This window comes from Eutrigla gurnardus (assembly GCF_963514095.1).
Source record: "Eutrigla gurnardus genome assembly, chromosome: 10".
NCBI lineage: Eukaryota > Metazoa > Chordata > Actinopteri > Perciformes > Triglidae > Eutrigla > Eutrigla gurnardus.
In genome coordinates, this window is record NC_139924.1 from 16,843,689 (window position 1) to 16,857,497 (window position 13,809).

General features: G+C 41.8%; 1 protein-coding gene across 2 annotated transcripts; it reads left to right on the top strand.

Moving 5' to 3' along the window:
• Nucleotides 1-1,015: 1,015 nt before the first annotated feature.
• Nucleotides 1,016-10,180, top strand: LOC311020088 (scavenger receptor cysteine-rich type 1 protein M130-like). 2 transcript variants are annotated; one of them, XM_084019904.1, is made up of 10 exons: nt 1,016-1,134; nt 3,095-3,157; nt 3,233-3,526; nt 4,882-5,196; nt 5,983-6,288; nt 6,548-6,862; nt 6,953-7,252; nt 7,886-8,215; nt 9,130-9,206; nt 9,496-10,180. In XM_084019904.1, the coding sequence occupies exons 1-10, from the start codon at nt 1,089-1,091 to the stop codon at nt 9,601-9,603; spliced, it is 2,154 nt and encodes a 717-aa protein (XP_083876030.1). In that variant the 5' UTR covers nt 1,016-1,088; the 3' UTR covers nt 9,604-10,180. The 2 variants fall into 2 exon arrangements, with proteins under 2 accessions (XP_083876030.1, XP_083876031.1); XM_084019905.1 differs by having other exon boundaries at nt 9,155-9,206.
• Nucleotides 10,181-13,809: the final 3,629 nt, after the last annotated feature.

The following is a 13,809-nucleotide window of genomic DNA, read 5'->3' on the forward strand; positions in this document are numbered from 1 at the left end:
CTTCTGCTGGGTATGATGTTACTCATTGCTGCCCTCTGCTTCAGCTCTAAGGTACTATCTTTATTCAGAGGAAGGCTGGCTTTTTCACTGAGAGTATTGGTGTGATATATTTGGATAGAAGAGGCCAGTTACTGGATCACTAATAACCCACAGTGGCTGTGATGTCTTTCCAGAAGTCAGGACGAGAGAAGAATGGAGGTTAAGGACTTCTTGATGGTTCCAGGAAAGAGGAGTACCTCCAAGGAGCTCGTTTCACATTCAGATGTAAACATAAGGAAAGATTTTAGACAGCGGTTGTCTTCAATGTCAGATCCACTGAAAAATAAATTTGTCGAAAAAATGTTGAAAGGCTGTATATGCTAAATGTAATCTTTACATCTCTGATGTGTTGTATCTATAATGTTTTTCTTCTTCTCCAGAACAAATGTATGTGCTTGATCACAAATAAAAAATAATATTTGATCACTAGTGTAGACGTAGTTATGTTGTTTTGTTTGTTTGGGTATAAACTTTAATACAAAATGTTACGCTTTATTTTATTGCTTGATCAGTATGACTTGTTAATATATAATAAGGACAACCCATTCTACCCACTGATCAACTCAACCGCAGTTCAAAAACAGGAGTTCCATTGCTCAGACTGTTGATTAGAGAACATGATGACAAATTGCTAAACGTTGCAAACATTTTCCTTTTGTGTTAGACATCATAGCAAATTAAAAGTTGACTGATTTACTGTGGTGTCTGGACTTTTAAAATGCATTCTAAATCTAAATTACAACGTTACATGGTGTTAAGTTCAAATTGTAATATTTTCCCCTTCCCAAATGGAAGAGACAATCTCACAATTTAGCTGACACAAAGTCCAGTCCCAGTAAGTCATTTTAAAGAGTACAGCATATGATTTTAATTGGTATCTTCATGAGAATCCACACGAAGCCGGATGAGAAGATTAAAAGATAGACAGGAAACTGCACAGAACAGCAGATCTGATAAGTTGTCACTCCTGAGTTTCAAAAGGGCTCCAAGATCTTTGTGCACATCTGTCCTTGACAAGACACATGAAAAGGCAAACAAACTGAGTGGACATGGATCACAGAGTGCTGATTGTGGTTCTGTCACTCTGGAGCTCAGGTAGGACTCTGGTTTAATTCTTTAAATTATTGCCCTGAATAAAACAATGTAAATAATATAATCTCGTCCTTTTTTCTTCTTCTTTTCTCTGAATGGGCACTAATGCAGAATATGCATAGACATGCAAGTGTAGTGCAGTTTATGTATGCTTGTGTGGCAATGCATATATGTATGTGTATGCATGTGTAGCTATGTATTTTATGTGGATATGTGCAGATGCATGTGTTTCCTGCTCTGTTACACAGCAACAGTCATATATTGCTTTGCACCCATGCCTGCAGAAGTGTTTGCATATCTGCAAAATGCACTTAATAGAGTACAAGAACAACTCTGCCGACTGCAACTTGTTCTAAATGCAGATAAAACAAAACTTATGTTTTTCTCTCATTCTAAATCAAGTCTGTCATTGACACCAGGAATGGTCAACAAAATGAACTTGTATCTACTTTTAAATATCTGGGATTCTTGATTGATGACCACTTGTCTTTTAAGGCACATATTCAGTATGCTGTTAAGAAGCTGAAGCTTTTACTTGGATTTTATTTTAGAAATAAGTCTTGCTTTTCTTTGAGGGTGAAACAGAAACTGGTGGAGTCAACCTTTCTTCCAATTATTGATTATGGTTATATGGTTATATATGAATGCCTCCACATGCTGGATAGTGTGTATCATGGGGCTCTGACTGAGGTTTATTACAAACTGTGTAACTCATCATTGTGTCTTATATAGGAATGTAAATTGGCCATCCTTTTATGTGCGCCGGATCGGCCATTGGTATGTGCTGATTTATAAGGCTATTCTTGGGATGATTCCATCCTATTTATCATCCCTTTTAATTTTGAATAATAGGGCTTACAGTCTCCGCTCTCAGGACTTTTATCATTTTACTTTTCCTAAGGTCAGAACAGAAATGGGGAAGAAAGCTTTTAGATTTTCTGCTCCGAGTACATGGAACATTTTGCAGTCAGAGCTCAAACTCCAGTCTGGTATCTCTGAATGTATTCAAGTCCATGATAAATTCCATTACATCCAGGATTCAGGAGTGTAAACTGTTTATTTGAGTGCAAATGTTTGACTAATCTTGTAAATTCTTTTAACTAATTTTGAAAATTCAATTGTTATTTGTATTCTATTTGTTTGTTTCTTTTTTGTCTATGATAAATGTGACAATGTGTTGAAACTTTACGTGTTATAAAATATATATCATATGACGTTAAATGATGAAAAAAAGGCTGTTCAATTACAACTCAATCAAATCAATAAACCCTTTATATTGTCAGTTAATATTAGGCTATTTCAATATTGGGGTTGAAATGATAATCAAAGTACTTAAAGAACAAATTAACTTTTTTATGCAGGCTGAGCAAGAAAACGGACCTTCTGTTGTCATGACATTTTATTATTGTAGGCATAATCTATGAAGTGAAATTAAATGTGTGAGAATGAGTCCTTAATTTATTTTGACACCGTTAAAAGAAAGAGGCACTTTGGGGGTCATTTAATTAGGCATTGCATGTTATTTTTGAGGCTTGAAGAGACAGGTGCTAAAACCGAGACATGGGGTGAATAAAGTTATTCAGACAGACAACATGATGTTTTAAAAATACAATCACAAACCTGAAAAGGAGGGTGATATATTCTCCTTTAAAGGAATCGTCTCGGAATGTTTCTCCAATTGAAGAGATTGGAGCCAAATACAAAGTCCTCCAAGCAACCTGACCTGATCCTGGTGGGGTCTAGCAAGAAAGCCCAACCAACCCATTTGGCCCCTGCATTAAATAATGAAGTATTTTGAATTGAATCCGGTCAGATTGAAGTTTGAGCCACTAGTTAGTATGTTCTCTGTTTTGTCATAGTTCCATAAAAAAATAAAAAACTGAAGGAGTGCTTCTACTGCAACCTTTCTGCAAGACCTGTCCAGAGTAAGACAATCATGATCCTCATTCTTTCTTGTATTTAGGATACCCTTACCCTTACCGTTATCTCCCACGTCTCCAGGCAGAAGCAAATGATACTTTCAAAGGTAAACAGAGAACATATACAAAATGAGAATTCTACTATTGATTATTTTATTAATTACTCTCTTACCTGTGCTCAGGGATTGATGATATCCTGTTGTCTGGAGGATCCAGTCACTGTTCTGGTAAAATGCTGGTGAAGCAGCAGGGAGTTTGGACAGAAGTGGACAAGGATAACTGGGACCTGAAGTTAGCAAATGTAGTTTGTAGCCATCTGAACTGTGGTTCTGTGGTTTCTGTCACAACAACATACCAACAAGTCTTTGGGCCCTTACTTGCCATACCTTCCTGTCTTAAGTCTAAAGATGGACTGATAAAATGTTTTAAAAAAAGGTCCATAAGTTTTCCTTCCAGATTGGAGATACTCTGCTCAGGTAACAACATTAGTAACCACAAAACAAAAACACATCAACACGCTTCATAACGAAGGCTCATGGCTTCAAACCTTCTATACTGATATTCCTCTTACAGCAGTCACTGAATTGGCCTGCTTCCACTCATCTCCAGTACAATTGATACACAGTCACTCAGAATGTCTCAAAATTTGGTCAAGTATATGTCAAATGCAGGACAAGGAAGAGTGCTCACAGATGTACTGACAAACAGAAAGTTACTGAATGAACACCTCTCACAACCTCAACAAAAACTCTACTCACCAAACAGGCATACACTGAAGAATCCCTTCATTGATGTGTAACGTTTAACTCTATGGGCCCTAGTTTCGTAGACCAGGCGCAGTCAGCTTTCAGCGCACCTGCGCCGCGCCGACGGGGTGTGTCCGCCTGGACTTTGCAAGTTTCGTGCACCGCGCAGGCTCGCGGAGGCACACCTCCCGTCTCGCCCACCGGCGCAAGTGGGAAAGAGGGAGGAGAAGAAGGCGTGAGTGGGAGACGAGGAGGAGACGAGGCGTGGACTGGGATTAATACAGCCGATTCAGATCTTCACCAATCAAATGAGCTCCTCTCCTCTCCTTTAATGCGTTAGGGGAGGTTCAGTGTAAGTTCCGTCACTTGACAACCCGATGACAGAAGCAGCGCCGGCGTTCCCACAACGCTCATCACGCGCTGTGCGCGCGTATCATAATAATAAAAATGCCCATATTATAAAAAACAGGAGAGAGAGAGGGAGATGTTTTGGTCCGAGAGGCTGAGTTTCCGTTACGCGTGCCATCCGCCTTTGATCTGACGTCAGATGTGACGGGACAATCTATATAGATATAAATTCACGTGTTGATTCAATGAGTTGCATTAAATAGTGTTTGTTGTGATTATTTATTGCATTTAAATGTGCCTGGAACTGTGGAAACCTGCCTGTGAGGTCTCGGTGACGTGTACGCACTGCGCGCCTTCAGCCAAACTTCCACTCCGCCAGCTGTGATTCGCATTGAATCAATGGACTTTATTTACGCCTTGCGCCTTGCGCCGAAAGTAGACCAGGTCGGAGCTGGCGAGCTTTCAGCGCAGTCTCGGCGAGGCTTTTTGCCACGAAACTTCCGCTACGCCAAGCTGAATCTGTGACGCCTCCCCCTGCTGCGCCGCCACACCCATCTTGGCGCAGGCGATCCACCAAACTGCCAAACTGACGGTGCGCAAGGCTGCGCGGGTCGAAACTTGCACTGCGCCGGCTGCGCCACCCTGCGCCGCCCTGCGCTGGTCTACGAAACTAGGGCCCTATGTCTTCAAGTTGTTCTGTCTTCCTTCGTCTTTCTCACTCTCTCTTCCTCTTTCAGACTCTGTCAGGCTGGTGAATGGGACTAGTCTGTGTTCAGGCAGACTGGAGGTGAAGTCTAACCAGTCCAACCAGACGTGGTCCTCAGTGTGTGACGATGACTTTTACCTGCAGGATGCAGAAGTGGTCTGCAGGGATCTTGGCTGTGGGGCTCCTTCGGTATTCAAAGGGGGACTCTATGGAGAAGTGGAGGCTCCAGTGTGGACCAAAGAGTTCCAGTGTGGAGGCAATGAGTCTGCCCTCCTGGACTGTAGAAGCTCAGGCTCAGATAGTAACACCTGCTCACCTGGCAAAGCTGTTGGACTCACCTGCTCAGGTAGAAGTAGGAGGAGGAGCTGGAGCTTAGCTATGTTTTAGGATTAGGGTTTTTAAATTTCTATAGACCCTTTTTACAATGATGACATACGTTAAGTGTGTGCACACAGTTTGGTTATGGAAGTATGGTGGAGTGCAATAGCTTGTCAAGCTATACAAGATCATTATCCACCGAAGATGCAACCTAAACAAATTACTTTCCAGAACGGTGTGCTATAACATGATACCATGACATTGACTCAGAGTTTTGACCTTAGTTTTAAAAATGTCACTACTAACAGTCCAATGGTACTCAATACATTTAGTGGTTTGCAGCCATAGACGCCACCAGGGTAGGAGTGACTGTGTTAACTGGTGAGTCTCAGCCAAATGCGTCCGTGGTTGCCTGTAGTGACAGCTGCTGAAATACCAAGAGAACATGTATGTGTCGTTGCAAAAGCCTTAATCAATTTTAATTACACATTCCTCTGTGTTTATTATCTATTACAACTAAGGAAATATGAGCAACCACGGATGCATTCGGCTGAAAGTCACCAGTTAATACGATCACACATTAAACTGAAACACCCTGTTGCTCTGAAACGGTCGTCATCCTGTCAGAATTGTGTATAACTTGAGTCCGCTCTTGGAATATCAATTCTGACAACTGAACATGGAACTACCACACATTTTGATGCTGGTAACTTTTTTAGTTCAATGTTCAAAGCTTCTAAATTGTCTGGATGACTTTAAAAGGGTCTGTAAATGTGACTTTATCTGTTTTAACCAATGAATCCTGTCTGCTTAGAGCCAGATAATATCCAGTTGGTGGGAGGATCCAGCCGATGTGCTGGTAAACTGATGATGAATCTACAGGGAGAGTGGAGACCTGTGGATGCAACAATGCCTGAGTGGAATATGAACACAGCAGACATAATATGTCGACAACTGGACTGTGGCTCTGTTGTTTCAATAAGGCGGAAACAAATAAATTATTACTTTAATGTATGGATGATTAGATCAACTTGTCTTCAATCCAAGTCTTCACTTAGGGAGTGCATGTTAAGAAAGACTGCAGAAATGTCTCTGTACATCTTGATGATCAAGTGCTCAGGTAACAAACACCAGTAAATAAATCAGCTATAGAATGCACACACATTCACATTTCACATATGTTTTTGTCTAAAGAAATGTACAGAATCATCAAGGGTAAGCTCTGCAGCGTTGAGTAAGATAGCCTAAGCAGACACCATGGGAGAAGACAGCAGAAAAGAGGATTGAGATTGTCTGCTATGCATGAGCTCACTAACTGATTGTAGAGAATAAATAAACCTGAAAATTGTTTAATTATTTCTGTTGCTGGCTATCGTCAGACTCTGTCAGGCTGGTGAATGGGACTAGTCTGTGTTCAGGCAGACTGGAGGTGAAGTCCAACCAGTCTAACCAGTCGTGGTCCTCAGTGTGTGAAGCTGACTTTGACCAGCTGGATGCACAGGTGGTCTGCAGGGAGCTTGGCTGTGGGGCTCCTTCAGTCCTCCAGGGGGCGCTCTATGGAGAAGGGGAGGCTCCAACGTGGACCAAAGAGTTCCAGTGTGGAGGCAATGAGTCTGGTCTCCTGAACTGTAGAAGCTCAGGCTCAGATAGAAACACCTGCTCACCTGGCAAAGCTGTTGGACTCACCTGCTCAGGTAGAAGAGGAGCTGCAGCTTTGATTCTGCTTAACTTTGAGCCTAACTTACTTTGCTTCACTTACTAATTACTCTCTTGTATGTGTTCAGAGGCTGATGATGTCCGGTTGGTTGGTGGAACCAACCACTGTGTCGGTAAACTTGAGATGAAGTATCGTGGAAAATGGAAGCCATTGGCTGAATCCTTTTATAAGTGGGACCAGATGCTTGCAGCTGTAGTGTGTAGACAGCTGGACTGTGGCTCTGCTCTTTCAATAGAAAGAAGAGACGAACTTTCCCGCCCTTCATGGATGGTTTCTTCTTCCTGTGGTCAGTCTGAATCTGCACTTAGGCAATGTGCATTACTATGGAGTGGTCGTTCCTCTAAGTGTTGGGAGGTCACATGCTCAGGTAATGCTATAAATGGCAAACAACATTAACAGGAATCCTTATTCATTAATTTGTTGTATCACATCCACATTGTTGAAATCGGCAAGTGTTAAGCCATAACCTGGAAAATCTTTTAGAACCACAAATCTGTGCTCCAACTCTGACAACACCCCCACTCCTCTCTCTCACTCACGTTTCCACCATTGTCTTCCGGCAACACAAGAGTACAGAACATTTTGTTAACTAACATTCCATTTCACGCCATGTAGTTTTCACTGACTGCAATGTTAACGTATGAATATGCTACGCTCAGGATTTTCAACCAGACGACTGCTGTTCAAAGCTGGTGTTCATGTACAAAAGAGTTATTTTGAAGTTATGTTAGTGTTATGTTTTAAGTTTACATACTTATTTTAAGCCCAACCAGGATATTTGTCCTCAACATCACCAACTGGTTTTGTTGCCAAAACCCTCAAATGCCCCCCACGAGATATACAAACTTTGATGGTGGGGTCTGAGCGATGACATTGCAGCCGTAGACCAATTTAACCACTCTCATCCCTGTTACTCACTTAAACACAAAAACATAGGAAAATAGGGGGCCAGTTTGAAAAATATGGAAAATACCTTTTAACTTCTCATCTGTGTTAATAGAGTTCCTGGCTCAGCCGAACATCTCCGTTGTTACGCTCACTGACGGGTTCACTGAGGCCACGCAGCACAGATATCAGGTGCTCCTGGGGTCCCTATTCGCCATCAGCTGCACCATCTTGCCACAGCTCCCAGGAGGCTCCTTCCAGCTTAATTTGACCACCTCAGCTACAGCACACAACTTCACCCTGCCAGCTGTCAATCACTCTGCTCATTTCCTGTTCCCTGGTGCAGGCTCCACCCATCAAGGGGAGTACCGCTGTGTTTATCACCTCCATGTTTTCTCCCATATGTTGTCATCTGAGAGCCAGCCGCTCCTTCTCACTGTCTCAGGTAACTTCACAGACAATCCAGTCAAAAAAGGGAATGTGACACTGACAACACATGCAGACTAGTATTATCTGTCTGATGTCAGTTTTCCTAAATCTAACTAAGAGGTTTTGTTGCCTGAACCAAACTTTTTTTTGATGTGTAATGTTGTCTAGACAGAAAAAAAAGTGCTGCAGAGCAACGTGAAAAAAAGGACAATTCCTGTCACTCAGCATGAAACCAATAGATTAAATTTAGTTTCACATACTGTCATGCCACTGTGTTGCATGGCAACACATTTAGTGTTAATCACAAGTCTTCACTTCCATTCAGAAAAACCAGCAGTTTGCTGATTTGTGACTTTTTGTCCAAGACTATAGAGTGGATCACTTTACCAAGGGCTCTTTAAATATGACAGAGGATGAGAAGTGCACCTTCAATGAAATAAACCACATTTGCATAAGGCAGTAACGTCAACGCTATCATACCTCACACACACTGCATCGACACAACACCGTAGCTAGAAACTCTGAACAACAACCACATTAGCCTTCATTCTAAAGAACCAACATGAACACATCTTGCCCTGCACCTTAGCTTGTTTAGCGAGTCACCAAACACACATTCATTGGGGGACATGTGCTCTGCTAATGTCAGTTTCAGGCTAGAGAGCTAATAGGCCCTTTTCACAGCAGCCAATTTGAAATGGCCTATTTAGTGTCAGCCATTCCAGTGAGCTAACGTGCACAATAGGGCCCTGATGCACCTAAATGGAACAGGGCCATAATCAATGTCAGTTAATTACACCTTAACCCTGCAACGCCATGTCAAAATGGCTGCTGTGAAAAGGGCCTAAAAACTGCAGCACAGTAAATCATTTTAATAAAGCATCTTCAGCTGCTGTATGAAATTATGTGATGATTGGGAATCTATTTCAGACTCTGTCACACATCTGATCATCAGACTGGTTGTCCTGGTGCTGATGGTGGTGTTCAGTGCTGCCGTGTTTTACAAGGTACTGTACACATCAGTGGAAGAAAATTCTGTGTTTAATATACTTTGGGACAAGAATTTGATATGTGTTTAATACTGCGGGGAAAAGAAGCTGCATGTATCACACTTAACACTGATGTTCCACATTAAAAGCATGGCTAGTGGTTCACTCCTCTCTTAAATAGTACTTTTAATTTGAAACATCTGGAAAATGCAGTTGTTCCACTGACGATAGCGTGAAAGCAACAGGAATAAAAAGGCAAATATCATCATTTTGTTACCTGAAGACATTTTCTTTCACGCCTCACCAGGTCAGCAGAGGGTTGAAACCAAGAGGAGAGGAAATGATTGGGCTAAATCACCTTGGTGGAGCCGAAGACTTGCTGAGTGAAGGGGCGGGAGCCCAGGAGACAGAGTGAGATCTCCACGGTCCAGATCCAGATGGGACTGCTCGGCTCTCACAGAGACAAACAGTGTAGCATCAGAGATTGTATCTTGCTCTTCTTGTCTGTGATCAGTCTGTCAATGATATTCTTGGTATGAAAACGAGATGAGAATATTGGTGAGAGTTATATCATTGAAGAAAGCTAATCATAAGTCCATTGTTGTTAATATTTTGAAGGAAGCCATGCTGAATGTTTTGATGCTCTACTGCTTGAAGTTTATGTCCTTTGCTTGAAATAATTATCAGACGTCATTTTTAGATATCCATGAAGAATTTTAAAATTCTTAGTTAAAATATATATAAATATGTATTCGAAGCCACCAATACCATATTACTTAATCTGTTGTTAATTGTTTCTGTTCTGTAAAATAATGAGCTTTTCAAAAATAAAATAATAAAAAAGAAGTTTCAATTGGAGTGGAAATAGATTAAAAAACGAACCATAATTGATTTGTTGGCCACTTTGGGCCAGTGGAACAAGCTGCAAAAATGTACAGAATCATCAAGGGTAAGCTCTGCAGTGTTATATAGCCTAAGCAGACACCGTGGGAGAAGACAGCAGAAAAGAGGATTGAGATTGTCTGCTATGCATGAGCTCACTAACTGATTGTAGAGAATAAATAAACCTGAAAATTGTTTAATTATTTCTGTTGCTGGCTATCGTCAGACTCTGTCAGGCTGGTGAATGGGACTAGTCTGTGTTCAGTCAGACTGGAGGTGAAGTCCAACCAGTCTAACCAGTCGTGGTCCTCAGTGTGTGAAGCTGACTTTGACCAGCTGGATGCACAGGTGGTCTGCAGGGAGCTTGGCTGTGGGGCTCCTTCAGTCCTCCAGGGGGCGCTCTATGGAGAAGGGGAGGCTCCAACGTGGACCAAAGAGTTCCAGTGTGGAGGCAATGAGTCTGGTCTCCTGAACTGTAGAAGCTCAGGCTCAGATAGAAACACCTGCTCACCTGGCAAAGCTGTTGGACTCACCTGCTCAGGTAGAAGAGGAGCTGCAGCTTTGATTCTGCTTAACTTTGAGCCTAACTTACTTTGCTTCACTTACTAATTACTCTCTTGTATGTGTTCAGAGGCTGATGATGTCCGGCTGGTTGGTGGAACCAACCACTGTGTCGGTAAACTTGAGATGAAGTATCTTGGAGAATGGAAGCCATTGGCTGAATCCTTTTATAAGTGGGACCAGATGCTTGCAGCTGTAGTGTGTAGACAGCTGGACTGTGGCTCTGCTCTTTCAATAGAAAGAAGAGACGAACTTTCCTGCCCTTCATGGATGGTCTCATATTCACTCACGTTTACACCATTGTCTTCCGGCAACACAAGAGTACAGAATATTTTGTTAACTAACATTCCATTTCACGCCATATAGACTCTGTCAGGCTGGTGAATGGGACTAGCCGTTGTTCAGGCAGACTGGAGGTGAAGTCGAACCAGTCTAACCAGTCGTGGTCCTCAGTGTGTGAAGATGACTTTGACCAGCTGGATGCACAGGTGGTCTGCAGGGAGCTTGGCTGTGGGGATCCTTCAGTCCTCCAGGGTGCACTCTATGGAGACCTGGAGGCTCAAGTATGGGCCAATGAGTTCCAGTGTGGAGGCAATGAGTCTGCTCTCCTGGACTGTAGAAGCTCAGCATCGACTAGAGACACCTGCTCACAAGTTGGACTCATCTGTTTAGGTAAAAGAGGACCTACAGCTGTAATTTGACGTACTCTCTTACTTCATCTACTAAGAATTCTCCCGACTCTGCTCAGGTCCAAACAATATCAGGTTGGTGGGAGAGGCCAGCCGCTGCGCTGGTAGACTGGAGATGAAAAACCAGGGAGAGTGGAGACCAGTGGTTGACTGGGATTCTGAATGGGACCAGAAGTCTGCAGCTGCAATCTGTAGACAACTGGATTGTGGTTCAGCTGTTTCAACAGATATAGCAGACAGTTTGTCAGAGAGACTTGTGTGGTGGATCAAGTCCTCCTGTGTCCAGTCAGCATCTACACTGTTGGAGTGTGTAATAACGACTCATGTTAACGAAAGCTATTCTGGCTGTGAAGTGATATGCTCAGGTAATACTGACCACCAACGTCTTAAATAGTCTTGTCTTGTTCCTGATGTATGAATAATGTATGTGTCCACTGTCACTATCCCTTTTTAGACAGGAGGGATTAAATCAAGCTTTTTTTTCACAATTGTCATTGAGGATGAATTCCTTTAAAAATGTGTGCTTTCAGTTCTCTGGGCTCTATTTTCACAGCTTAGTTTGGAAAATAATCTCCCTTTTTGCTATCAGATTTGCTGGTTCAGCCAAACATCTCCCTCTCTCCCTCCACTGACGGGGTCTCCAAGGCCAAGCAGCAGGGGCTTCGGGTGCTCATGGGCTCTGACTTCACCATCAAATGCTCTACCGAACCACAGTATCCAGGAGGCTCCTTCCAGCTCATCTTCACCACCTCCAACACAGCACAGAACTACACCCTGCCAGCTGCCAATCACTCTGCTCATTTCCTGTTCTCTAGTATCGACTCCACCCACCGAGGGGAGTACGGCTGTGTTTATCACCTCCATGTTTTCTCCCATAACTTCTCTGCTGAGAGCCAGCCACTGAGTCTCACTGTCTCAGGTAACATCACAGACGATCTTAGTCAAACACAAAGAACATTGGAACTCTCAACATGCAGCTTTAATTATGAAATATGTTATTTATATACCCCAATATAAAGTCCTACTACACATAGTAGCTGGTGGAAGACAGGCAATATGGCTCTCCAATCACTTAATTCGGGCTGTATTAAATGATTGCACTTGGTCCCGAAAGGGCATTTGATCCACAACAAGACAATTGACACAAGGGTCAAAAGGTCAAGTGTGTCTTGCAGTAGATGTCAGTCAGGAAACATGTACCTTCATAGAGTGTGCCATGTTTTTTTGGCGGTCTCGTTCTTGTTTCTCGCTGCTTCCATCACTCAAATTAAAGAGTGAGCATGACAGTTGTCAGTATCACAAAACAACCATTTAAGATATTTTAATGGCATCTGTTTTTTTTTATTCTACAAAAATGTACATTCAGTTCCTGACAATTATTTTAATGTTAACAATGTATGTTTTTTTAATTTTAATTAAAAAAAATATTTTTGTTTCAGCTTCTCTGACCGAGTTGATCATCCGTCTCATTGTCCTTCTGCTGGGTATGATGTTACTCATTGCTGCCCTCTGCTTCAGCTCTAAGGTACTATCTTTATTCAGAGGAAGGCTGGCTTTTTCACTGAGAGTATTGGTGTGATATATTTGGATAGAAGAGGCCAGTTACTGGATCACTAATAACCCACAGTGGCTGTGATGTCTTTCCAGAAGTCAGGACGAGAGAAGAATGGAGGTTAAGGACTTCTTGATGGTTCCAGGAAAGAGGAGTACCTCCAAGGAGCTCGTTTCACATTCAGATGTAAACATAAGGAAAGATTTTAGACAGCGGTTGTCTTCAATGTCAGATCCACTGAAAAATAAATTTGTCGAAAAAATGTTGAAAGGCTGTATATGCTAAATGTAATCTTTACATCTCTGATGTGTTGTATCTATAATGTTTTTCTTCTTCTCCAGAACAAATGTATGTGCTTGATCACAAATAAAAAATAATATTTGATCACTAGTGTAGACGTAGTTATGTTGTTTTGTTTGTTTGGGTATAAACTTTAATACAAAATGTTACGCTTTATTTTATTGCTTGATCAGTATGACTTGTTAATATATAATAAGGACAACCCATTCTACCCACTGATCAACTCAACCGCAGTTCAAAAACAGGAGTTCCATTGCTCAGACTGTTGATTAGAGAACATGATGACAAATTGCTAAACGTTGCAAACATTTTCCTTTTGTGTTAGACATCATAGCAAATTAAAAGTTGACTGATTTACTGTGGTGTCTGGACTTTTAAAATGCATTCTAAATCTAAATTACAACGTTACATGGTGTTAAGTTCAAATTGTAATATTTTCCCCTTCCCAAATGGAAGAGACAATCTCACAATTTAGCTGACACAAAGTCCAGTCCCAGTAAGTCATTTTAAAGAGTACAGCATATGATTTTAATTGGTATCTTCATGAGAATCCACACGAAGCCGGATGAGAAGATTAAAAGATAGACAGGAAACTGCACAGAACAGCAGATCTGATAAGTTGTCACTCCTGAGTTTC